This window comes from Coregonus lavaretus, assembly GCF_964263955.1.
Source record: "Coregonus lavaretus genome assembly, chromosome: 27".
NCBI lineage: Eukaryota > Metazoa > Chordata > Actinopteri > Salmoniformes > Salmonidae > Coregonus > Coregonus lavaretus.
Window position 1 is genome coordinate 30130800 of NC_140014.1, and position 26710 is coordinate 30157509.

The 26710-nt window shown below is 46.1% G+C and overlaps 1 protein-coding gene across 1 annotated transcript in view; it reads left to right on the top strand.

Moving 5' to 3' along the window:
* ralgapa1 (Ral GTPase activating protein catalytic subunit alpha 1) overlaps window positions 1-26710 on the top strand; it is a 108311-nt gene that overhangs the window by 23531 nt on the left and 58070 nt on the right. The window contains exons 2-28 of the mRNA XM_084144627.1: window positions 915-1025; window positions 1170-1219; window positions 2304-2361; window positions 2993-3036; window positions 3247-3424; window positions 3725-3840; window positions 4278-4416; window positions 4732-4946; window positions 6835-7092; window positions 7270-7455; window positions 7693-7764; window positions 7919-8067; window positions 11938-12061; window positions 14063-14232; window positions 14993-15060; window positions 15972-16142; window positions 19206-19394; window positions 22388-22506; window positions 22688-22904; window positions 23152-23334; window positions 23557-23715; window positions 23903-24096; window positions 24296-24394; window positions 24572-24727; window positions 24858-24986; window positions 25282-25407; window positions 26220-26278. Of these exons, the coding sequence (XP_084000753.1) occupies window positions 915-1025; window positions 1170-1219; window positions 2304-2361; window positions 2993-3036; window positions 3247-3424; window positions 3725-3840; window positions 4278-4416; window positions 4732-4946; window positions 6835-7092; window positions 7270-7455; window positions 7693-7764; window positions 7919-8067; window positions 11938-12061; window positions 14063-14232; window positions 14993-15060; window positions 15972-16142; window positions 19206-19394; window positions 22388-22506; window positions 22688-22904; window positions 23152-23334; window positions 23557-23715; window positions 23903-24096; window positions 24296-24394; window positions 24572-24727; window positions 24858-24986; window positions 25282-25407; window positions 26220-26278 (3739 nt within the window). The remainder of the gene's footprint in view (window positions 1-914; window positions 1026-1169; window positions 1220-2303; window positions 2362-2992; window positions 3037-3246; window positions 3425-3724; window positions 3841-4277; window positions 4417-4731; window positions 4947-6834; window positions 7093-7269; window positions 7456-7692; window positions 7765-7918; window positions 8068-11937; window positions 12062-14062; window positions 14233-14992; window positions 15061-15971; window positions 16143-19205; window positions 19395-22387; window positions 22507-22687; window positions 22905-23151; window positions 23335-23556; window positions 23716-23902; window positions 24097-24295; window positions 24395-24571; window positions 24728-24857; window positions 24987-25281; window positions 25408-26219; window positions 26279-26710) is intronic.

Sequence of the window (26710 nt, forward strand, 5' to 3'; positions counted from 1 at the left end):
TTTCCTGATCTTTCTTATATCTCTCAGATATCGGACAGACACTTCAAAACAAACTTCCTTTTGATGTATTTTTTGACTGTTTTTCCTTGTATGAATCTGTTATTCAATGCGTTTCTATGTGCTAATAGCAATAAGACCAAATTCAATGTTTCATCCCCAAAAAAATTATATATATATTTTTTTATACTTAAAGGTGTCCTAAAATTCAAAATAAAATGTCTACATGATCCTTGGTATGACCATCATAAAACAATTTCCTGCAATTTGACACATTTTACCATGGGGAGGAGAGAGAATTTTACAGTTTTAAAGATTTGACTGTGTTGCAGTTCATATAAGGAAATCCGTCAATTGAAATACATTCATTAGGCCCTAATCTATGGATTTCACATGACTGGGAATACAGATATGCATCTATTGGTCACAGATACCTTAAAAAAATAAAAAGTAGGGGCGTGGATCAGAAAACCACTCAGTATCTGGTGTGACAAACATTTGCCTCATGCAGCGCAACACATCTCCTTCGCATAGAGTTGATCAGGCTGTTGATTGTGGCCTGTGGAATGTTGTCACACTCCTCTTCAATGGCTGTACAAAGTTTGCATTGCTGTGTGATTAACAGTACATCTTTCTCCTCTCCCCTATTTCTCTCTCCCTCTCCTCTCTCTTTCTCTCCTCTCTCTTTCTCTCCTCTATCTCTCTCTTTCTCTTTCTTTCGTTCTTTCGTTCTTTCTTTCGTTCTTTCGCTCTCTCTTTCTTTCTTTCTTTCTTTCGCTCTTTCCTTCTTTCTTTCGCTCTCTTTCTTTCTTTCTTTCGCTCTTTCTTTCTTTCTTTCGCTCTTTCTTTCTTTCTTTCGCTCTTTCTTTCTTTCTTTCTCTCTTTCTCTCTCTCATTCTGTCTCTCTCGCTCTGCAGAAAATGCAGAGTCGGGGGACCTGAAGCATTTCTTTGACCAGTACTACTCTCACATCTACTATGTGTTCTTTGAGAACTTAGTCATCATTGAAGTCAGTCTCAAACAAAAAGGTGAGAATACAAGTTCGAGAATAGTCTGGTTTGTTGGCCTGAATGTTATATTCACATTATTATTACTGGATGTTTTACAGTCGCTAGTCATGGTGTCACAGGTATTGTTTCTGACACTTCCTCACATTCACTTCTCTTTTGCAGGTCACAAATCACAAAGGGAAGAACTTGACTCCATTCTTTTCATATTCGAGGTAAGACAGTTACTTCTGCAATATTGAGGGGTTGTTTTAAATGAGTGTCACAATTATTTTGAGAGGGATGGATTCAGACTTGATTGGTCAACAATATACAGAATGCATAGAAAGCAGAATGGAGTAGGTGTAACGGAGAGTTGGCCTAACATTCCCCCCCAAGCAGGTTAATGTGTAGGCTACTGTAAATCAGAAATTAGAGTGCTTCTTTCTAAGTGTTTTCTAATGTTGGCTTGATAACTCCTCAATCCCCATGTGTGAAATATCCCCCAGACCTTGAGTGTGGGGTCATGGAAAGTCCACATGCGCACACACACACACACACACACACACACACACACACACACATACAGGCGTGTGCCTGGTGACCACCCACAGGATATTATTAGAATGGACTGGAGGCCAAGCTCAGTGAGGCCTGAAGGCCATAGCAAGATGTTCCATTTAGATTTCAAGATTCAAAATGATCACACACACACACACACTGTAGGCATTGTCTTGTCTTGTGTGATATTTATAGACCCAGTGAGCTGAGAGGCAGATTTTTGGTCTAAACAAAATGGGTGTCTGTTTACCAAACAGCTAGTGGCCTTTTTATCAGTGTGAATGAGTAATGTGGCATTACATCTTCATAGTCTCCTTACAGGTAGGGCCTAGTCTTCCTGCTGCAGTTGATCTCACATCTAAGGCCAGTGATATTTTAAAAGTTTCCCTGAGAGAACTGCCTTTCCTCTCCATGAGAGTGTCAGACTAGGTGACTGGGATTAAGTAGTTGCAGGTGTTGAAATGTGTGAGATTAGCCAAACTAGTCTCCCTAGTCTCCCTTTCAAAGATTTCCCTGGAAAGGTGTCTTCACCTCACCTCTCCCAGGTTGCCTCATGGTCTTCTTCATATTGAGTCAGAGATGTCTACCGCTTGGCTGAATTACCTCATCCACAACAGAGAGGCGAGGCAACTGATGTTCTTTGGACAATTGCCATTATATTCTCCAATGAAGATGGATTAATTTGTTTCAACGCGGTAGTAAAACTGACACTAGCCTTCATACCATTCCTGACTGTTGTATTCTATGTTCTGTTAACAGAAAATTCTGCAACTCCTACCAGAGCGAATACAAGGACGATGGCAGTTCCACAGCATAGGTACATTTGTACTAGGCCCTTGTACATGTTGTGCTGCCATTGATTGAGTGTGGACGTCTTTATTGGATGAGTCTGCACGTGTTTTGGGAAAGTGGGTTTTTTGCTCTAGATCAGGGATGAGAAAAACTTTAATGGGGGTGAACTCATCATGAGGGGCTGCAGTGGCTCGCGGGTCTGTGTACCCACATACATATCCACACATGCAGTCAGAGCCGACCCTAGCGTTTTGGGGGCCCTAAGTGAAATGTTGTGGCCCACACACTCCTCCCTTACCAATGTCTGTATTAGTACTGACTGTAGCTACATGATTTGTAACATGCATTTGGAGTGAGAGTGAATGAGAGTAGTACCCTGCACTGCACTGCCCTCTCCTCACCCCTCCACTAGGTGGTCTCTCCTTTTCCACTGCACTGAGACCACTGTGCAGTTGGATTCAAAGGCCACCCAGAGAAAGCCAGAGAATGCCAAGGACCTGGGGATGAGGGTCTACCAGGTCTGACCGAGAACTCTGACATGTGCTGTAGTATTGGGGGCGGGGCTGTTCTGGGGCTGGGTGGATATGGTAAGGGCTGGGGTAGTGGCTGGCTGGTTGTTGATATTCTGTGTAATGTGTTTTGTTGTCTCCTCACAGGCCTCATTCTGAAGAAGCTGTTGCACACTGGGAACTCTTTAAAGGTACATCAGAGTGGTCCTTCATTCGTCAGTAGCATCTCCAGTAGCCAACCTGCCTCTCTACATGTAGTACTTCTGTTTTTGCTGTTATCTTCCTCTTTCGCAATGGTGTTGACTGCTATGGGTATTTGGTAATAGTATGCTCCTAGAAATAGAAAGGCTAGATTATATTTCTATTAGTATGTTCCTGACTGTGTCTCTCAACCCCTGTAGATCCGAAGGGAGGGTGTGCGTCTGTTCCTGCTATGGATGCAGGCCTTGCAGGGCAACGCACTGAGAGAGCAGCTATGGATCTTTGCCTGCCTGATCCCTGGCTTCCCATCTCCCCAGTCAGAGCTGGGCCCTCGAACCCTGGCCAACCTGGTCAACCCCCCTCACAGCCTCCAGGAGAGTTAGTATCTCTACACCTATCACCTTGCTAGTGACTGTAGTTATTAGGAAATATCTTGAGGTTGACTGTTATGCAGCGTAAACATATCTCAGATTCAAACTCATATGGCCAATGTCAAACCTAATTATCATTCAAGCCCATGGGGCTGATGTTCCCATGGGGCTGATGTTCCCATGGGGCTGATGTTCCCATGGGGCTGATGTTCCCATGGGGCTGATGTTCCCATGGGGCTGATTCTTGTGCTTTTCATTCTTTTTATCTCCTCGTTTATTTATTTAGCTTCTTCTTCCATTCCTTCAGCTCAAGTGACTCCAGAAGAGATCAGTCCCCTGGTCCCTCCTCAGTCAGGGGATAAAGCCCAGGAAGACCTCACAGGATACTTTCTGGAGGCTCTTCTGAAATACATGGTAAACCAGGTACTCTTCCCTTAATTACTAACACTGTAAACATGCATGGATGCAATATTACCTACTACCTACCAGCGAGCCTTTTGAGATGGGCATCTGTCTGTCTGCATGCTGAGATTGGCAAGTGCAAATGACCGTAATCCCCTGAATGTTAAATCACCCAAAATGGACACAAGCAGTACTTCAGTTCAAAATGTAACGGGATCAACAACATAGCTCATATGTTTAGCTCATACACATTATTAACGCTGAGTTGCATCTGCATGCTTTTGCTGCAGTGTACTGTATGCTCACACACACACACACACACACACACACACACACACACACTGAGTTAACGGCTGCGCTGCTCTCTCCCTCCCTGTGTCTCTGGTCCTGTCTCTGGTCCTGTTTCTGTAATGCTCTTTGTTAACATTAGTCTCTTGTTGTTGTCTTTCCCCCTGCAGGCCAAAAGTCTGGAGTGGAAGTGTAAAGACAACCACGAGAAGGGCTTTGCATTCCTGTTTGGAAACTTCAAGAAGTATTACCTGCCACACATATTCCCCAACTTCTCCAAGGAGACCAGTTTGTACCATCCCATACTGGGTGAGGAGACTAATTTGAATCAGTATGAGCTAAAGAAACAGATAGTTATTTGTTTAGATACATTGTAAAGCTGATTCTTAGCTTTGCATTTTACTATAGTGGTGCAGTGTGCATAGAAGTACATTGATACCCTTTGATACTACTGAGCCGAGCTGAGCTGGCCTGGTTATACATCAACCATATACTTGAACCACGCTGGAAAGGAAACATCAAAGCCAGCACAGTACGGGTTGGGTCAACACAATGGTGTGAAAAGGGGAATAGCGATACATCTGCATTCTCTATTCAACCTCTCTCCGTCTGTCCCCCCTCCAGAGGTTCCTTCGATGAGACCAAAGCCTTACTACAGTGTGGTGAAGAGAGACCCCGAGACCAACGAGGCAGTGTACTGTACCAAGGAGAGCCTCCTCAACGCCCGCGTTATCTTCATCCGCTGGCTGGTGTCCTTCTGGCTGGAGCCACGCTCCAACACTGGAACACACATCCCCGGGGTGGACGGAGAGAGGGAGATTGTTCCAAAGAACATCCAGGTAATCACCGTATACACACCTGAAGGGAAAGTTTGCCAGGGTTAGCACAACGTATATATTATATCTAGGAATCATATAGAGAGCGTGCCAAAAAACATCCAGGTTGGCCATGCAGGCAGAGGTATGCAGGGTTAGCATAACTATATCTTTACATTAAACACTGCCTCTGGGACAGCTTTTGAGTTGTGATACAGTTGAAGTCGGAAGTTTATATACACCGTAGCCAAATACATTTAATCTCAGTTTTTCACAATTCCTGACATTTAATCCTAGTAAAAATTCCCTGTTTTAGGTCAGTTAGGATCACCACTTTATTTTAAGAATGTGAAATGTCAGAATAATAGTAGAGAGTGATTTATTTCAGCTTTTATTTCTTTCATCACATTCCCAGTGGGTCAGAAGTTTACATACACTCAATTAGTATTTGGTAGCATTGCCTTTAAATTGTTTAACTTGGGTCAAACGTTTCGGGTAGCCTTCCACAAGCTTCCCACAATAAGTTGGGTGAATTTTGGCCCATTCCTCCTGACAGAGCTGGTGTAACTGAGTCAGGTTTGTAGGCCTCCTTGCTCGCACACGCTTTTTCAGTTCTCCCCACAAATGTTCTATAGGATTGAGGTCAGGGCTTTGTGATGGCCACTCCAACACCTTGACTTTGTTGTCCTTAGGCCATTTTGCCACAACTTTGGAAGTACGCAAGGGGTCATTGTTCATTTGGAAGACCCATTTGCGACCAAGCTTTAACTTCCTGACTGATGTCTTGAGATGTTGCTTCAATATATCCACATAATTGTCCTTCCTCATGATGCCATCTATTTTGTGAAGTGCACCAGTCCCTCCTGCAGCAAAGCACCCCCACAGCATGATGCTGCCACCCCCGTGCTTCACGGTTGGGATGGTGTTCTTTGGCTTGCAAGCACCCCCTTTTTCCTCCAAACATAACGATGGTCATTATGGCCAAACAGTTCTATTTTTGTTTCATCAGACCAGAGGACATTTCTCCAAAAAGTAAGATCTTTGTCCCCATGTGCAGTTGCAAACCGTAGTCTGGCTTTTTTATGGCGGTTTTGGAGCAGTGGCTTCTTCCTTGCTGAGCGGCCTTTCAGGTTATGTCGATATAGGACTCGTTTTACTGTGGATATAGATACTTTTGTATCTGTTTCCTCCAGCATCTTCATAAGGTCCTTTGCTGTTGTTCTGGGATTGATTTGCACTTTTCGCACCAAAGTACGTTCATTTCTAGGAGATAGAACGCGTCTCCTTCCTCAGCGGTATGACGGCTGCGTGGTTCCATGGTGTTTATACTTGCGTACTATTATTTGTACAGATTAATGTGGTACCTTCAGGCGTTTGGAAATTGCTCCCAATGATGAACCAGACTTGTGGAGGTCTACAATTTTTTTTCTGAGGTCTTGGCTGATTTCTTTAGATTTTCCCATGATGTCAAGCAAAGAGGCACTGAGTTTGAAGGTAGGCCTTGAAATACATCCACAGGTACACCTCAAATGATGTCAATTAGCCTATCAGAAGCTTCTAAGCCATGACATCATTTTCTGGAATTTTCCAAGCTGTTTAAAGGCACAGTCAACTTCTGACCCACTAGAATTGTGATACAGTGAAATAATATGTCTGTAAACAATTGTTTGAAAAATTACTTGTCATGCACAAGGTAGATGTCCTAACCGACTTGCCAAAACTAGTTGGTTAACAAGAAATGTTGTGGAGTGATTGAAAAACGAGTTTTAATGGCTCCAACCTAAGTGTATGTAGACTTCAGACTTCTCTGTGGGATATACTAGTGAACCTCCAACTCATGCATTGTGTTACATACATTTCCAGGCCTTATGGAAGCTATAATGGTGGTTGTGTTTCTCTGGTTGTGTTCCAGAGGGCAGCAGCAGGGCTGGCAGCGCGGGGACATGGCCTGGGGGAGGACCTGGGCCCCAGTGCAGACAGCCTGGACAGAGGGATGGGGTGTGAGCAGGAGCAGTCCCACTCCAACACCTCCACCCTGACGGAGAGGGAGCCCAGCTCCTCCAGCCTGTGTAGTATGGACGAGGAGCACCTCACTGACATGGAGGTGGTGAGACGAGTCCTCTGTTCCTCCAGGACCAACGTCAACTTCATCACCGAGATCTTCCGACAGGTACAGCACACTTACTCACACGCACAGTACATTGTGTATTGCTGGTTTCCCTTTTGGATCAATAAAGTTCTATTACTACTATGTTCTAAATACCCCTGTAAAAGTCTGGTATTGTGTGGCTGTATGCTCCACAGAGAGCAAAGAAGATAGCATTGATGTATTGTCCTCTCTTCTCAGGCCTTCCTGTTGCCGATGTGTGAGGCTGCAGCCATGAGGAAGGTGGTGCGGGTGTACCAGGAATGGTTCGCCCAGGAGGACAAGCCTGTGTTTATGAGGGTGCCGGAGGAAGAGAGGTTCTTTCCCATGGCTGGAGGGGTCAACCTAGAGCCTGTACCCCAGCAGGACACTGAGAAGGAGGAGGAGGTGAGAGCTGGGGCTCTGGGTGGGGGAGGATGGAAGCTCCAGGGTCCACTAAGGAAAACATTTAGCAATGGAAACGAAAATGACTCCAGGTATTCACTCCTTGTTTCAGTCTGTTTTCTTACGTTTGGTATCTAATGAACACAACCCTCAACAAAGATAAGTAAGTACACATGATGGAGCCTGTCTTCATGGTCTCTCAGTCTAACACTTGTTGTGTATGTCTTTCTGTGTCCTCAGGGGGTGAATAAAGTGTCTGAGAAAGAGCTGCTGGAGTACAGTGTGCATGCCGGTGTTCAGCCCACTCTACAGGTATTTTCTATTGGCCAACACATACACACACACACACACACACACACATTATGCTAAATAGGCAACCACATAAATTCTGGAATGATCACTAACTTCCATCCGATACTGTCTAGTTCTTCACCACTGCCATCTCCCCCTCTCTCTTCCACCCCAGGTGTTTGTCACCAACTCGGCCAATGTTTTTCTGCTGGAGCCGGCCAACGAGCTCAAGATGTTGCTGGAGGAACATGTTGACATGTGCAAGAGAGTCCTCAACATCTACCGCAGCCTGGTCATGCATGAAACCATGGACCAGAAGACATGGTACAGCACCACAATACTACTTGCTAACACTGAGCAGCGTATTTGTTCTAATGGGGAAGCATAGCATACATTTATGGCCAGACCCAATTTGCCCCCTACCACTCCCATTACCCCTAACCCTTCAATGTTCGCAGATCTGAAGGGTCTGGTTAGGTCTACATGACCAAAAGTATGTGAACACCTGCTCGTTGAACATCTCATTCCAAAATCATGGGCGTTAATATGGAGTTGGTCCCGCTTTGCTGCTATAACAGCCTCCACTCCTCTGGGAAGGTTTTCCACTAGATGTTGGAACATTGCTGCGGGGACTTGCTTCCATTCAGCCACAAGAGCATTCATGAGGTCGGTTACTGATGTTGGGCGATTAGGCCTGGCTCGCAGTCGGTGTCCCAATTTATCCCAAAGGTGTTCGATGGGGTTGAGGTCAGGGCTCTGTGCAGGCCAGTCAATTTCTTCCACACCGATCTCGACAAACCATTTCTGTATGGACCTCACTTTGTGCACGGGGGCATTGTCATGCTGAAACAGGAAAGGGCCTTCCCCAAACTGTTGCCACAAAGTTGGAAGCACAGAATTGTCTAGAATATCATTGTATGCTGTAGCGCTAAGATTTCCCTTCACTGGAACTAAGGAGCCCGAACCATGAAAAACAGCCCTAGACCATTATTCCTCCTCCACCAAACTTTACAGTTGGCACTATGCATTCGGACAGGTAGCGTTCTCCTGGCATCCGCCAAACCCAGATTTGTCCGTCGGACTGCCAGATGGTGAAGTGTGATTAATTACTCCAGAGAACGCGTTTCCACCTCTCCAGAGTCCAATGGCGGCGAGCTTTACACCACTCCAGCCGATGCTTGGCATTGCGCATAGTGATCTTAGGCTTGTGTGCGGCTTCCCGGCCATGGAAACCCATTTCATAAAGCTCCGACAAACAGTTATTGTGCTGATGTTGCTTCCAGAGGCAGTTTGGAACTCGGTACTGAGTGTTGCAACCGAGGACAGACTATTTTTACGCGCTTCAGCACTCGGCGGTCCCATTCTGTGAGCTTGTGTGGCCTACCACTTCGCGGCTGAGCCGTTGTTGCTCCTAGACGTTTCCAGTTCACAATAACAGCACTTACAGTTGACCGGGGCAGCTCTAGCAGGGCAGAAATTCGACCACCTGACTTGTTGGAAAGGTGGCATCCTATGATGGTGCCACAATGAAAGTCAATGAGCTCTTCAGTAAGGCCATTCTACTGCCAAAGTGTGTCTATGGAGATTGCATGGCTGTGTGCGCGATTTTATACACCTGTCAGCAACGGGTGTGGCTGAAAGAGCCGATTCCACTAATTTGATGGTGTCCACATACTTGTGTATTTATTGTGTATAAGCAGTGTAGTGGGGGAGCTTACACTTTTGCTTTACACCTGCAGAAAGGCCTCCTCAGCAGGGTTGGAATAAACCGTAAACATCCAATTTTCAGGGATACAGTATCTTCAAACTAGCTTCCTTTTCCCCTGAAAACTGGATTCAGGGACACCGCTCAGGCGTTTCTTTTACGCCTGCTATGTTAGGTTAGGGCAGTCCTTCTCAAATAGTGGGGCGCGTGTGACCCCGGGGAACATGCTTTTTTTTGCTGCAGGGAGTAGGTTTTTTTTGCACCGAACAAGAGCACACAGCACAGAGCAGGAGATATGAAGTGCAGATAAGAAACCCTTAAGAGACACCATGGAAACATATTTAACAGGGATGATAAGAAAGGCGTCACAGACATTACACCCCAATCACGCTGATAAGCCGCTTGAGTTTTTTCAGCGAAAACGTGCCGAATATTGCCAACAATCGTCCCGCTTTGTGAATGCTACTTCAGTAAACCAGCGAGCACTGTTAGCATCATATAAGGTGGCGTACCAAATTGCTCAGTGCAAAAAACCCCACTCCATAGCAGAGGAGCTGATACTGCCTGCAGCATTAGACATGGTCTCTGTCATGCTGGATGACGCAAGTGCTGCAAAAATAAAAACTATCCCTCTGTCCAATGACACTGTCACCAGACGTATAAATGACATTGCTAACGATCTTAAAGAACAGCTGGTAGATAAACTCAAAGACAAATGTTTTGCCTTACAGTTCGATGAAGCAACTGACAGCAACAAAGACTGTTTGTTTATCGCTTATGTACGTTTTGACATGACAAACTCCCTGTGTGAGGATCTACTTTTTTGTAAATATGTCAGAGACAGAGCCATAGCTGAAGAGCTATTCAAAATGCTGGACTGCTTCCTGACTGAGAATGGGCTAAAGTGGGAGAACTGCATTGGTGTTTGCAGTGATAGTGCACAGACCATGGCAGGGATGAGAAAAGGACTTCGGGCACTCATCAAGAAGGCCTCATCTAATGCTGAGTGGACACACTGTGTTATACACAGAGAAGCACTGGCATCAAGGCACCTTTCCTCTGAATTAAGTGAGGTTATGACTGACATTGTAGGTGTAGTCAATTTTATAAAGACCAGACCACTAAAAACAAGAGTCTTCTCTGCTATCTGTGAGGAGATGGGAGCTGAACATCAAGCTGTGCTGTTTCACAGTGAAGCAAGGTGGCTGTCACGAGGAAAAGTCTTGTCCACAGTTTTTGAGCTCAGAGAGCAGATAAGAATGTTTTCGGAGCAGGAGCACAAGTATGACCTCGCAGAAAAATTTAGTGATGAGAACTTCCTGGCAAAACTGGCCTACCTGAGTGACATATTTGGAAAGCTAAATGAACTAAATCTACAGCTTCAAGGGAAAGATAAACACCTCCCTCAGGTCACAGACAAGATCAGCTCTTTCACTCGAAAGCTTGCAATGTGAGGCAGGCGACTTGATGAAGGAAATACTGATTCATTCGAGAACCTGCATGAATTTGTTGACACTACTGACTATGATGCCACCTCAGTGATTCCATATATTAAGGAGCATATTTCATCACTGATGGGATTCTTTAAACAGTACTTCCCTGAAAACAGTTCCCAATATGACTGGGTGAGAGATCCTTTCAATGCACCAGCTCCAACTGGTTTCAGCTCTGCAGAGGAGGACCAGTTCATTGATATGACGTCTGACTCCACATTGAGACTGAGGTTCACATCACATACACTGAGTGAATTCTGGCTGAGTGTAGAGAGGGAGTATCCACTCTTAGGGCAGAGGGCCATGGGCATTCTTCTTCCTTTTGCAACATCTTATCTTTGTGAGACTGGCTTCTCTGCTGTTGCTGCACTGAAGACCAAGTACAGGTCCCAGCTAAACATTGAGCAGGAGCTGAGAGTTGCAGTATCATGCTTCAAACCCTGCTTTGAAAAGCTGTGCACTGCAAAACGTGCTCATTGTAGCCATTAATCCTGACTTCCTCATTTTGATTAAAAAAAAATCAGCACAAATTGTTTTATTAATTTTTGTTTTATAGGTCAAAGTGTTTCATATATTGTGCTCCTGAGTTAATGTTGCTGATCAATTTGAATTTATTATTATTTATTGATTATATTTAATTTAATTTTTAAGTATCAAATGGTCAAAAAATGTTTACAGTTTAAATAAGGTTGTTGTAAGTTGATCTATATTTATTTCTTTTTTGTTTTTTTGTTTTCTTTAATGTTAATAAGGATACAATGTTATGCAGAGGTGTACTTATAACAATTTTATAGACAAATTATACTATTTACAGTCACGGCGGAGAGTTGGGGGGCGCGAAATGTTTACTTCTTCCTAGGGGGGGCGTAACAGAAAATAATTGAGAAGCACTGGGTTAGGGCAAAGGTGGAGGGGTAGGGACTTTCCACTCTTTGTGGAACATGAGGTATCCCTATGTGACCACTACTCTTCTAGTGTCTGTCTGTGCGTCTGCAGGGAGCAGATCTTGTTGGTGCTGCTGAGGGTGACCGAGTGTGTGATGAAGAGACCTCCCTCCATCATGCCCCACGGCAAGAAGATCATGACCCTCTCTGGGAGGCTGGCCGGGGCCGTCTTTCAGGTACCCAGCGTAGCACTCACAACATACAGTGGTTGTGTCCCAAATGGCACCCTGTTCCCTATATGGTGCACTACTTTGGATCAGGGCCCATGTGTCAAAAGTACTGTGCTATATAGGGAAGAGGATGCCATTTGGGGTATACAGTGGGGGAAAAAAAGTATTTAGTCAGCCACCAATTGTGCAAGTTCTCCCACTTAAAAAGATGAGAGAGGCCTGTAATTTTCATCATAGGTACACGTCAACTATGACAGACAAAATTAGAAAAAATAATCCAGAAAATCACATTGTAGGATTTTTAATGAATTTATTTGCAAATTATGGTGGAAAATAAGTATTTGGTCAATAACAAAAGTTTCTCAATACTTTGTTATATACCCTTTGTTGGCAATGACACAGATCAAATATTTTCTGTAAGTCTTCACAAGGTTTTCACACACTGTTGCTGGTATTTTGGCCCATTCCTCCATGCAGATCTCCTCTAGAGCAGTGATGTTTTGGGGCTGTCGCTGGGCAACACAGACTTTCAACTCCCTCCAAAGATTTTCTATGGGGTTAAGATCTGGAGACTGGCTAGGCCACTCCAGGACCTTGAAATGCTTCTTACGAAGCCACTCCTTCGTTGCCCGGGCGGTGTGTTTGGGATCATTGTCATGCTGAAAGACCCAGCCACGTTTCATCTTCAATGCCCTTGCTGAGGGAAGGAGGTTTTCACTCAAAATCTCACGATACATGGCCCCATTCATTCTTTCCTTTACACGGATCAGTCGTCCTGGTCCCTTTGCAGAAAAACAGCCCCAAAGCATGATGTTTCCACCCCCATGCTTCACAGTAGGTATGGTGTTCTTTGGATGCAACTCAGCATTCTTTGTCCTCCAAACACGACGAGTTGAGTTTTTACCAAAAAGTTCAATTTTGGTTTCATCTGACCATATGACATTCTCCCAATCCTCTTCTGGATCATCCAAATGCACTCTAGCAAACTTCAGATGGGCCTGGACATGTACTGGCTTAAGCAGGGGGACACGTCTGGCACTGCAGGATTTGAGCCCCTGGCGGCGTAGTGTGTTACTGATGGTAGGCTTTGTTACTTTGGTCCCAGCTCTCTGCAGGTCATTCACTAGGTCCCCCCGTGTGGTTCTGGGATTTTTGCTCACCGTTCTTGTGATCATTTTGACCCCACGGGGTGAGATCTTGCGTGGAGCCCCAGATCGAGGGAGATTATCAGTTGTCTTGTATGTCTTCCATTTCCTAATAATTGCTCCCACAGTTGATTTCTTCAAACCAAGCTGCTTACCTATTGCAGATTCAGTCTTCCCAGCCTGGTGCAGGTCTACAATTTTGTTTCTGGTGTCCTTTGACAGCTCTTTGGTCTTGGCCATAGTGGAGTTTGGAGTGTGACTGTTTGAGGTTGTGGACAGGTGTATTTTATACTGATAACAAGTTCAAACAGGTGCCATTAATACAGGTAACGAGTGGAGGACAGAGGAGCCTCTTAAAGAAGAAGTTACAGGTCTGTGAGATCCAGAAATCTTGCTTGTTTTTAGGTGACCAAATACTTATTTTCCACCATAATTTGCAAATAAATTCATAAAAAATCCTACAATGTGATTTTCTGGATTTTTTTTCCTCAATTTGTTTGTCATAATTGATGTGTACCTATGATGAAAATTACAGGCCTCTCTCATCTTTTTAAGTGGGAGAACTTGCACAATTGGTGGCTGACTAAATACTTTTTTTCCCCACTGTATACTGTGACTAACCACAAGGGCTCTTTCTTAATAGTATTTTCTTGATTCCTCATGTCCTCTCCTTGAATCCTCTCCTCGCTTCCCACTGACATTTTGAAAATAAGTTTGGGAGAGTACAGAAGAAGACACAAGGAATCGAGCAAAGACTTTTGAGAGAGCCATGGTAACCTTCCTCCGCATGAGACCGAACAAAGGGAAGTTTCTACTTGTCATGCTACTCTATCTGTCTCTGACTCTCCTCCTCCTCTGGTAGACCTTGATAGTGGCGTGGATCAAAGGGAACCTGAACGTGTACATCTCCAGGGAGCTGTGGGACGACCTGCTGGCCGTGCTGTCCTCGCTCACCTGCTGGGAGGAGTTGGTCACAGAGTGGTCCCTTACCATGGAAACGCTCACCAAGGTTCTGGCCCGCAACCTGTACAGGTAACGACAGGAGAGAATGTGCTAAACACACATACTGTGGAAGGCACAAGCCCAAGCATTTTGTTAAGACATGTTGTAAAGAAAATACAGTAAAACTTCAATTAATAGCCCGGGCAGTTATTTGATAAAATCACTAAACACAATAGGTGCTTATTAGAGACCGGCTTCTATTTGAGCCAGGAGTCCGTTTCTTTAATGCACACAGCTTTGGTTCATTTTCATAGTTAATTGTTTAATTCCAGCATTCACTTCCAGCATTTTAATCAATTTCTTCATTTCCTGCACTAATGTGTTATCTGTTACACACTGTCACTTTTATTTTGTCTTAGTATGCCTCTATTATATAAAATAACTTACAGAAAAGAATCCTTGACAGAATAATTATTCAACTCTTTGACTGCATGTTCGGCAGTTCTTACGTTCACCAATAGAGGGCGATCAGACGATTTCTGGGGGTCTATACTTTTGAAGTTGTTGATTGTTTTTGTGCTTGCCAGTTAGCTAGCAGTTCTCAGCTGTTAGCAGCCAATGGCTAGCAGTTTCTTACTGGCGATAAAAACGGATGATTGCCATCATTTTTTCAAGTCATTGCTGAATTATTTAATGTTTATTTATTTAATTAACAAATCAAACATTAAACCTCGTAAACAATTAATGGTAGTTCACGATAGCCTTGTAAACAATTCATTTAGACCAAGCGTTTATTTGAAACAGGCATTTATTTGCTAAAATGTTTTATTTTCTTCCATAACCTGTACAGTCTGGACCTCAACGAGCTGCCCCTGGACAAGCTGAGCGAACAGAAACAGAAGAAACACAAGGGAAAAGGTACAACTCTCACTGATTTACTCAATCTGATGGACACACACTGCTTCCTCTCTCCATCACTCTCTCCCAGTGGTGTACTGGAGGGTATACGCAGGTATACGCCGTATACCCACTTATATTTCCGTGGGCATTGCGTATACTCACTTCTTAATACCCACTGATTGGTAACAAAGTAGTGTAGTGGAGGAATACGCCAATTCAGTTAATAAGGCTGATGGAACAGATCAGAATGTTTAGCTTATAATTTTGATAAACTATTATTTCTCCACATTTAGGCGCAGCAGTGTACCGACGGCGGTAGGCCTTTGCGTGAATGTTCCAAAATGAAATTGGCGGGAAACCGCTGTTCTAAAATGTGCACCTCACATACGAGCGGTTTCATGGACAGAGATGGAAATATCTGTTAGAAATTTAGAAAGGGGGGATTTAAATATGCAAAAAGCATCATGGATTGCTAATATGACTACGATATTTGGCTGCTAGACAATGAAAGAAAGTTGACAGAAAGTCAATAGAACAGGAGAAAGCATATGACTAAGTCTATATATGTTTCTATGGTGGGATTTTGGCTATAGACTACTTTCAAGTAAGGTAAGAATATGAAGTAAAACAGCCAGGTTTCAAACAATGCAGTACCCATTTATTTTGGGAACTGCAATTTGTGTGCTACAGAAACAATGCTAACCAAACAACAGTGCTAGGTGCCTGCACACTTCCACCATCACTCTCTCCATCACTCACTCCATCACCCATCACTATCTCCATCACTCTCTCCAGCGCTCTCTCCGCCTGTCTCTGCCTGTCTAGGCCTGTCTCTCTCGTTCCCTCTCCCTCCCTCCCGTTCTATTTTTTAACACCACAGAGACGTTCCAACCTGTACCCTATCTTTGCCTCTCTGTGTTGGTCGCTAGGGGGCGCTCACGAGGGCCAGAAGATGGCTGTGGACCATTCGTTCTCTAAGGGCTGGAGCAGGGACCAGCCTGGGAGCGGTCAGGCAGCAGCCATGAGGCAGCGCAGTGCCACCACCGCTGGCTCCCCGGGCATGGAGAAGGCCAGGAACATCATACGCCAGAAGACTGTGGGTTAGTGTCACAGCCATCATATTTATCAGAGGAAACTACATGTCTACATATTGTCTTAACCTCTTTAAGATATATTTTCATGGATTATTTAAAATGCTGTATGTAATGGTTTCAGTAGATCTATGTACGTGGCACATTTGACTAAGGTTTTGGTGTAATGGTCAATGCTGCTATAATGCTGCTATACTGCTATTAACTGTCATCAAATGTATCTAGGCAAGTTATTCTTATTTTAGCCATTTATACATAATAATTGAAATGGGAAATCAGTACCGTGTGGGAGTCCTCCAGTGAAGACTGTTTCAACTGAGCTTGTGGGTTGTGTGGGTACATGGAGGGCTCTGTGACCTGGCTCCTGAGGTACAGACAGACAGCAGCTTTGCCTTTTCCTAGTCCTCCTCTCTCTGAAGGTCACTGCTCTCTGCCTTGCGCTCACTGTCCTCAATTTCTCCTCTCACTTTCTCACCTTCCTCCTCTCTCTCCCCTTTTTACCTTCCTCATCTTTCTAAACTCCTTATTTTCTATCTATTTCCTCTCTGTCTCTATTCCATGACCCCTACCCTTCTTTATTTTCTCTTCCCTCTCTCCTCTTCTTTCCCCCTTCCTTCTTTTACCTCCCCTTCCTCCTTTCTCTCCTTCTTCTTCTCCTCCCTTCTCTCTCCTCTCTGTGTGGCGTCCGTCCGTCCCTCAGCCCTGCGTAGCTGCTCTACGGGTGACAGCCTCCTGTCCCAAGCCTTTATCCGCAGCGCTAAAAGTGCCCCTGTCCTGATCCATCCTCTCCACCCTCTCCTGTCTGACTCTGTCCTCACTTCCCTAGCTGACGAGCTGGCAGGTAGAGCCCACTACTCTATGCCTGTACCTGTGCCTCCATCTCTAGCTGTCCCTGTGTATCTACCTGTATCCCCCCTCCACCCACTTCACTTCTTCACTCACTATCTGTATGTTCTTGTCTGTCTTTGCATATTGTTTGTGTGCTTGACTTTGCTTGTGACTCCACACAGCCTGCTTGTCTTGGTGTGTTTTTGAGCTCTTGTTTGCTTCTTTCATAAAATCAATATTTCTCTCAGGCCTAGACTCTGGGGGTGTGTTGTTGTTGTTGTTGTTTCTGAATCACTATTTAATATCCTTCTCAGATCCAAACAGTTTTCCCTGCATGTGGTTTGGTGTGCATCTCTAGACCCTATCAATTTATGATTTTGATGGCTTCTGCTAAAAAATGACAGTTATTGTCAACCCATTTTTTGGATGAATTCTCATTTGTTCTTATTGATGTATTTTAATTTGTCTGTTTCCTCTGCTGCAGCTGTTTTGGCTTTAATGATATGGAAATGATTGGATGCAACTTAAATATGATTCTATTAACCATGAAAAGGAATGCAGTTTTTGCCATGTTTTGTCTGCCATGTTATTGCATGGACTTGGTTGGTGCTCTTGGGTACAGCGATATTGTGTTAGAGTGATATTGTGTTAGAGTAAACCATTAATACAAACTTGCCTATTGGGCCGACTAAATTCAACCACCTGCTCATTTAATCCTTTACACAGATGTACAGTGGATTCACAAAGTATTCAGACCCCTTCCCCTTTTCAACATTTTGTTACGTTACAGCCTTATTCTAAAATGGATTAAATAGATTTTTTCCTTATCAATCTACACACAATACCCCATAATGACGAAGCAGGAATATTTGCAAATTTATTAAAAATAAAAAACAGAAATTCCTTATTTACATAAGCATTCAGACCCTTTGCTAGGAGACTCGAAATTTAGCTCAGGTGCATCCTGTTTCCATTGATCATCCTTGATGTTTCTCCAACTTGATTGGAGTCCGCCTGTGGTAAATTCAACTGATTGGACATGATTTGGAAAGGCGCACACCTGTCTATATAAGGTCCCACAGTTGACAGTCCATGTCAGAGCCAAAACCAAGCCATGAGGTCGAAGGAATTGTCCGTAGAGCTCCGAGACAGAATTGTGTGGAGGCACAGATCTGTGGAAGGGTACCAAAACATTTCTGCAGCATTGAAGGTCCCCAAGAACACAGTGGCCTCCATCATTCTTAAATGGAAGAAGTTTGGAACCACCAAGACTCTTCCTAGAGCTGGCCGCCCGGCCAAACTGAGCAATCGGGGTAGAATGGCCTTGGTCTGGGAGGTGACCAAGAACCCGATCGTCATTTTGACAGAGCTCTAGAGTTCTTCTATGGAGATGGGATAACCTTCCAGAAGGACAACCATCTCTGCAGCACTCCACCAATCAGGCCTTTATGGTAGAGTGGCCAGACGGAAGCCACTCCTCAGTAAAAGGCACATGACAGCCCGCTTGGAGTTTGCCGAAAGGCACCTAAAGGACTCTCAGACCATGAGAAAGAAGATTTTCTGGTCTGATGAAACCAAGATTGAACTCTTTGGCCTGAATGCCAAGTGTCACGTCTGGACAACGACCCTAAGCACACAGCCAAGACAACGCAGGAGTGGCTTCGGGACAAGTGTCTGAATGTTCTTTAGTGGCCCAGCCAGAGCCAGGACTTGAACCCGATCAAACATCTCTGGAGAGACCTGAAAATAGTTGTGCAGCGATGCTCCCCATCCAACCTGACAGAGCTTGAGAGGATCTACAGAGAAGAATGGGAGAAACTCCCCAAATACAGGTGTGCCAAGCTTGTAGCGTCATACCCAAGAAGACTCAAGGCTGTGATATTTCAGTTTTTTATTTTTAATAAATGTCACATTTCAAAAAAACCTGTTTTCGCTTTATGGGGTAGATTTATGAGGGAAAAAAACAATTTAATCAATTTTAGAATAAGGCTGTAACGAAACAAAATGTGGAAAAAGTCGAGGGGTCTGAATACTTTCCAAATGCACTGTATAGGCAGTTATAGACATGCAATGCCCACAGAAGATGGTTATGAACGCAAGTCTGCCAACTATATGTGATCATATTGCTGGACCACGGTGTGGTGAATGTTACTGATCCATTTCCTTCGCTGTGTTTTCCTGTACGTAGAGTTGGTAGGACCCCTCTCAAGTGAGCTGTGCCCTGTGTGTCCCCTCTCTGTCCAGATACGGAGGACCCCCCCATCGCCATGGCCTCTCGGGCCCCCAGGATCCGCCACTGCTCCCAGAGTGAGAATAACCCAGCCTCGGACGTGTTCTCAGCATCCAGTGACCTGGAACCCCAGGGGCCCCCGCTCCCCCGCAGCAGCAGCGCTTCCGACATCATGGAGCCCTTCATCGCTGAGAGGGTCAAAGGTGCACTTCCTGTCCCCGACAGTCCCCCCTCTCACCCCACCACCACCGCTGTCTTTGCCCACCGCCACCACGCCTACCACCCCCCTTGCTCCTCCCGGAGCCACTCCTTGCACCCCCCCACAGCCCCAGGTAGCAGGGTGGCCTCTCTGGAGGTGGGGGATAGCATCTATGACCACCTGTGGCAGATGATAGGCCCCCGCCCCCCTGCCCCTGACTGGATGTGTGGTGGAGCCCCCTTCTCCTCCACCCTCACCCAGTCCTCTGAGAGAGAGGATGAGGGGGAGATGGAGGGGGAGGAGGACCTACTTAGCTCTCTCAGGGAGTACCTGATGCACATAACCCTGGAGGAGGGAGGTGGAGGGGGGGAGAGGGGCGGCCCTAGTGAGGCTGTGGAGGGTAGCGCTGTGGCGGTACAGTCAGGGTCACAGCAGGTCAGGAGACAGGTCCAGGAAAGGCAGCAGAGCAGCTTAAACTTAGCAGAAGAGGACAGTACAGAGGCAGAGCAGCAGCCTGCTGAGAGGAGCATCTATGAGTGTTTGGAACAGAGTGATGACTGGGAGCTGACCAGCAGGGGGAGCTCTAGCCTAGACCAGCAGGTAACTACTCAGGGCACAGAGAATAGGGAAGAGCCCCAGTTGGTCAGGCAAGATGCCACAGAGTGTGAGTATAATAACGAGACAGGAGGTTCAGGCCAACAGGCCCCTCAGCCCCAGCAGCAGTCCCACTCCCTCAACCTCCACCACTCCCTCAAGCCCAGGCTGGTCCGGGGTAGGCCCAAAATGCGCCATGGGGACGGGGGAGGGGTGCACGTCAGCTTCCGGCCCTCCACAGAGTCTGTCCAGTTCCACAACCCTCTAGACTCCAAGGAGGCCCACTGGAGGACCAGGTTGCGCCGCCTCAGCCACTTCAGTAGCCACTCTGTAGGAGGGGTGGGGTCTGGAGGGGCTGGGGCAGGGGTGGGGGAATCAAAGGGCAAAGTGAGGTCAGGAGGGGAGGGGGCGTGCAGAAGCAGGGAGCAGCCGGAGCGGGAGGCCAGTGGAGTGGGGGGTCATGTGACAGGGCCAGGGCGTGTCCGTCTGGGGCGCTCCTCCCTTCGGCTCCGCGGGACCCGTTCCAGGTCCCAGGATGTGGAGTCAGGGATCAGTCCTTCTCGGCAGCAGCAGGGGGCTCTGTTGGGCGGTGTGTATAAATCTGTGGTCCATGCTCTCTCCAAGCCCAAGGCCCACGCCTCCGGCTCCGCGTCCCCACAGCAGCACAGCAAAGCCCCCGGCGGGGCCACAGAGGCGCCCCTGAGGGACCTGTACACTCATGTATTGGGCTATTTTGGAAAGAAAGCACCAGGTGAGAGACTTGAGGAGCGTCGCTGTGCTCCAAGGCACTTCCACAACATGGAAAACAAAACTACAAAATAAAAATAAAACACAAAGCACCACCGTTCTATCTCCTCCATCTTTTTCAGTTTTTTAATTAACTGTTTGATTTTTTGCTGAATGCGGATTGAAATGAAGCTTTTTTTTTTGTCTTTCCTGTTTTAAAGTAGCAGACACGATCCCAAAAAAGAACCAAAGCCCGGCCGAAGGCCCCCCCTCCCCTCCTCCTGGGACGGCTCTCCCCTCCTCCTCCTCCTCGTCCTACAGCTTCTTGGACTAAATCTCTGCTGCCCCTCCTCTTTATTCCCTGAATGCTGCATGCGGCCTCACACCTCCCCCTCAGCCTTCTCTTTCAGAGCAACACAACACCATACAGGACCACACATTCACTGCACACACTGAGGCCAAATCTACAGGCAGAACAAGCTATCTAACTCATTTACATTTGATAAATTCACACAGAATACATACAGTGTAGCATTATAATGTCCTCTGAAGTCCATTGCTTCCATATATACATGAAACTGGGAAATGTGTCTGTGTCCTCAAGTCTTCGCTGATGCTCTAACAACAACATGTCAATATACCTCCAAACAGTTGGGGGCAGTATAAACGTTCTGATGGAGAATAGGATTTCAGCACCACGCATTGAGCTGGACCCTCTTGAGTCACCTCAATGACAACGCTACCACAAAGTCCAATGTCTCTTTTCTTTTTTCTTCCACTAAATTTCACTGTAGTAGCTAGATAGTATTTTAACATTGACTGTTGACACAGCTTGCCATAATTTTGTGTTAGCAGAACATGTAGTAGTGGCCTCTTAGGGCAGTAGAAACACACGTTTTTAATGGCAGCTCACTAGTTTAGAACTAAAACACAGTTGAAAGTTCAGACTAACCAGAGAAATGTTAAGTCACGTGGGCGGGATGGGGACATACTCTATGCCCTCTGCTTCTCTCTGACAATCCAGCCCAACATATAAGTGAATATAATAGCTGTTTATTCATGTATCATGGCCTTCATATGTATGCTGCCTCATCTTTCAGTGTCCCTCGTCTACCCAGTTAACACACTCACCGACTGGCCGCTCCCTCACCTAACCACAGTGCAGTTTACATAGCTAGACTAATCTCTGTTCTGTGGTGTGCTGTACTCATGGCCTGGACAAAACAAGGTTCTCTCTCTCTCTCTCTCTCTCGGTCTCTCTCTCTCTCTGTCTCTGTCTCTGTCTCGGACTGCATGCATGTGAGTAACTCCTGCATCGCTTTACTGGTTGGACTCAGTTGTGTTGGTTGGATTTTCTTTAAGGTTGTTCCGTTGAGCATTGTGCAGCAGTTACCTTCATTCTTAATCTCTATATAACAGCACATACAACACCACAGTTACCTTACTTTATTGACTGATACTGTTACACAGGCATACATTTATGAACTTAACATTCTCCACAGCCTACAGGAATGACATGCATTCAAGATTTTAGTCCAATGGTCTTGTATTGTGTTGAGGAGATCTGTATGATAGGAATGTGAAGAGGCTTGTAGTTGTGTGTGTCAGTGCTGTGTGTGTCAGTATCTACTGACAGTGGGGTGAAGTGTATGTATTTTGCTCTCTGCCTGAACACAGCCAACAAAGAGGACCCTTGTCAGACGATGCGGGCTGTGTCCAGTGATAACGGCAACCAAAACTTTGGAGACCTGATGGACGAATTTATCCAAGAGCGTTTGCGAGCGAGAGGCTCCTCTGTAAGTCGCCCTTCTATTTTCTTTCTTTCTTTTTCATTTCTCACACACACACACAATTTATGAGCTGAGTGAATAAGTGAATGTTCTCAGCTCATGCTCCCTAAATGTTTAGTCCAAACATCAGAGTACGAACTTCTCCTTTATACCTCTCACTCTCTCTCCCCTCTCTACCACTCTGCAGGGCATGACCAGGCGTGGCAGTAGCCCCGGTAGTGTGGAGATCCCCAAAGACCTGCCGGAGCTCCTGAACCGTCAGAACGCCACACGGCCCGTGGACGACCCCGGCGTGCCCTCCGAGTGGACCTCCCCCGCCAGCGCCAGCAGCAGCGACGTCATCAGCTCCGACAGCCAATCAGACTCCTTCAACGCCTTCCAGTACGCCAACTGCAAGTTTGAAAGTAAGTGACGTCACCACAGCTGACGTCATATCTCGTTAAATCAGTGACTCGTGTTTGAAATGTTTTTGAGGATAACACAAGTTATAAATCATGATTATATCAGTTAGCTCACGCTTGCGTTGCATGCATAAAAAAACCTGGTGCTGTTAACTAAGTAACATAGTAGTGGAGTGGATTGTAGATTGCGCTTGACATGCTGGAGGAGTACTCATCGTTCTGACCACTGGGTGGCACTATGCTGTGTTAGATTTCAGCTCTGGTCTGGATGTTTGTGGTGCGGGGTCGTTAGACCAGGATAACGCTAGCCTTGGAGGAGTGCCCCAGACTGCAGAGGAACAGGAGCTGTCCAGCCTCACCACCCTGCACATAGACTCAGAGACCAGCAGTCTGAGCCAGCACGGCCTGTCTGCAGACACCATCACCATCACAGGTCAGAGCTGCAGAGTCACAAATCAGAACACATCGGCTTTCAATGTCCACATCACTCATCCTTTTATACATCTTAGTGACTTTCCCACTTACATTTAAAGAACTTTGATTATCTGGAAAAACGCATAGAAATCCATGATAAAATATGGATTAAATCCAATCAATTATTATTATTCAATGTCTACCTAATTCATTACATGAATATCTGTGTTCCTCCCTCCAGGTTCAGAGAGTGCGTCCCCGATGCATTCCCTGGCTGGTTCCCGCTCCCAGACCCCGTCTCCAGCCACCCTGACCGCTGAACATGTAGGGCTGCAGCACAAGGACCTGCAGCTGGATGAGAAACTACATCACTCTGTACTACACACTCCTGATGACCTGGGTAATACACACGCACAGATGTGAGCGCGCACACACACACTGCTCTCCATAGTAACTCGCTTATCTAGTCACTACCCAAACTTAAACGGCCCCTCACCTATCACACAACACAAACACACTACACACTGAGCCTTGCAGACACACTAACAGTGTACTCAAACGTGTCGGTCTTCTTCTCCCTCTCTCAGAAACTAGTGAGTTTCCTACAGAGGACTGCAGTGTGATAGCCGGTGGCTCCCTGACCGGTTGGCACGCTGATGTTGCCACGGTGATGTGGCGGAGGATGCTAGGCATTCTCGGAGATGTGAACACCATTAAGGACCCAGAGATCCACGCGCAGGTCTTTGACTACCTCTGTGAGCTGTGGCAGAACCTGGCCAAGGTGAGGAACCATACGGGAATCAATCAGACTGTGTACTCAATACAAGAATGGAAGTTACTGGATCAATGTATGTAAGACACCCACTCACGACATTCACTCACTCTTTCTGTCTTTCTCGCACTCTCTCATCTTTCTTTCTCTCTCCTATTTCTTTCTCTCTCTTTCTCTCTCTCTCCCTTCTTTCTCCCTCTCTCATCAGATCAGAGATAATCTGGGCATCTCTCTGGACAACCAGTCATCTCCTCCTCCCCCTGTCCTCATCCCTCCCCTCCGGATCCTCACTCCCTGGCTCTTCAAAGTAAGTATTACCCCTTACTGTTCCATTACATTAGTCCTGGAAAAGACAGGTACTTTGAGGGTAACATATATACAGATACAGGCAAGCATTCTTTTTAACATTACACTGAAGTGAATAACATAACACTTCTACTCCTGTATCTGTGACTGTGCCACTGACTGCTTGTCCCCTGTACAGGCGACCATGCTGGCAGAGAGGTACAAACAGGGGAAGCTACACGCCTACAAGCTCATCTGTAAGATCATGAAGAGGAGGCAGGATGTATCGCCCAACTCAGACTTCCTCACACACTTCTACAACATCATGCACTGTGGCCTCATGCACATCGACCAGGTGTGTGTGTGTGTTTGCGTGCGCATGTGTGCATCTGAGAGAGCGAGACGGAGAGGAAGACTGAGAGAGTGTGTTGGCTGCAGGTATCACTACCCTCTGTTAAATACTGTTCCCTATATGTGTTCCTCAGGACATAGTGAACACCATCATTAAGCACTGTTCTCCTCGGTTCTTCTCCATCGGGCTGCCTGGAGCCACCATGCTTATCCTGGATTTCATCATCGCAGCAAGCAGAGTCACGGCCTGCTCCTCCCTCAATGTGAGAACAACACTACCGCAATTCACCTTCTCTCTGATTATGATAGTAATGCACTGGAATAGCTGTCTGTTAGGACTGACTGACTTATTGGCTGGCTGGCTGACTGACTGACTTAAGTTTCTTCTCTTAAGTGCAGATTCACTTTACATTTTGATGTGTTTTAAATCTCCCCTCATTTTGAATCAGAACACTTGCTTCACCATACTGTACACACACTTCTGGATGCACCACACAACACCTACCCCCAGTACAGTTCAATGATCTGGATGCACCCCCCCATATGTCTCTCTATCAGGCCCCACGGGTGGAGGCTCAGATCCTGCTGGGTTCTCTGGTGTGTTTCCCTAACCTATATGAGGAGCTGCCCGCCCTACACCCCACCACCGCTGACGTGGTCATGACCAAGTTCAGAGACGTTAAGGTAACTGTCCTCATGTGGGGTGGTTGGTTAACTCTATATTTTCAACCTGCTTTACTCTTGCTTCAGCCTATAGGAACCGGTCCCCGGTTGATTATTGAAAATGGATTGATTATTCCTATTGCATCATGATTGTTTTATTCTTTTTTAAAGACGTGGTAGTTTGTATGATTTTATTGAACAGATGGTCAGAGAGAGGGGTATATTGGAAAGATAGGAGGGGGACACAGTGTGTCAAATGGCAGTGGGCTTTGAGATTATTACCCACATGACACCGGTATTAAGGTACTGGAGGTGGCGGCACCAACCACTAGACCACTAGTAACCATTAGACCACCCAAGCCACCTATTGTTACACCTATGTTGTATCAAACCCACATTAAATCCAATGACCTTTTTATTTCTTCCGCCTGTGGTACTGAGGGAGCAGCACCTAACTCTCTAGTGGGTGATTAGCTATGTCACAGGCGCCCATTCACAGGACCTTGTTGTTATTGTGCCGCATGTTGTTGTTGATTGCTGGTTAAAGACCTCATTTCATGCATGAGAGTGTTTCATATTTGGACAGAGAATTTCACACGATGGCATCTGATAGCCTGGGTCTGGCTGTGAATGACAAAGCGCTGGTTAATTCAGCCAGTAGGGAGTCTGTTTTGTGTGTGTGTGTGTGTGTGTGCGCGTGCGTGCATGTGTGATTTAGCAGGAGATCTGTTGTTCAATGGATAATGAAACAGGCTGATGGGTGCATTAATCTCTCAATCAGTTAATTATTGATTGATTGATCATTTATTGATAGACCCTGTCATTCGTTTCAGGAACACATCATCAAACACATCCTGAGTTCAGCCATAGATGAGCCTTCAGCCCCAGCAAGGTATGAAGACCAACCAACCACCCCCACCAACCAACCAACCACCCCCACCAACCAACCAACCACCCCCCCCCCCCAACCAACCAACTACCCCCACCAACCAACCAACTACCCCCACCAACCAACCAACCAACCAACCAACCAACTACCCCCACCAACCATCCAACCAACCAACTACCCAACCAACTACCCCCACCAACCAACCAACCAACTACCCCCACCAACCAACCAACCAACTACCCCCACCAACCAACCAACCAACTACCCCCACCAACCAACCAACCAACTACCCCCACCAACCAACTACCCCCACCAACCAACCAACTACCCCCACCAACCAACCAACCAACCAACTGCCCCCACCAACCAAACAACCAACTGCCCCCACCAACCAACTGCCCCCACCAACCAACTGCCCCCACCAACCAACCAACC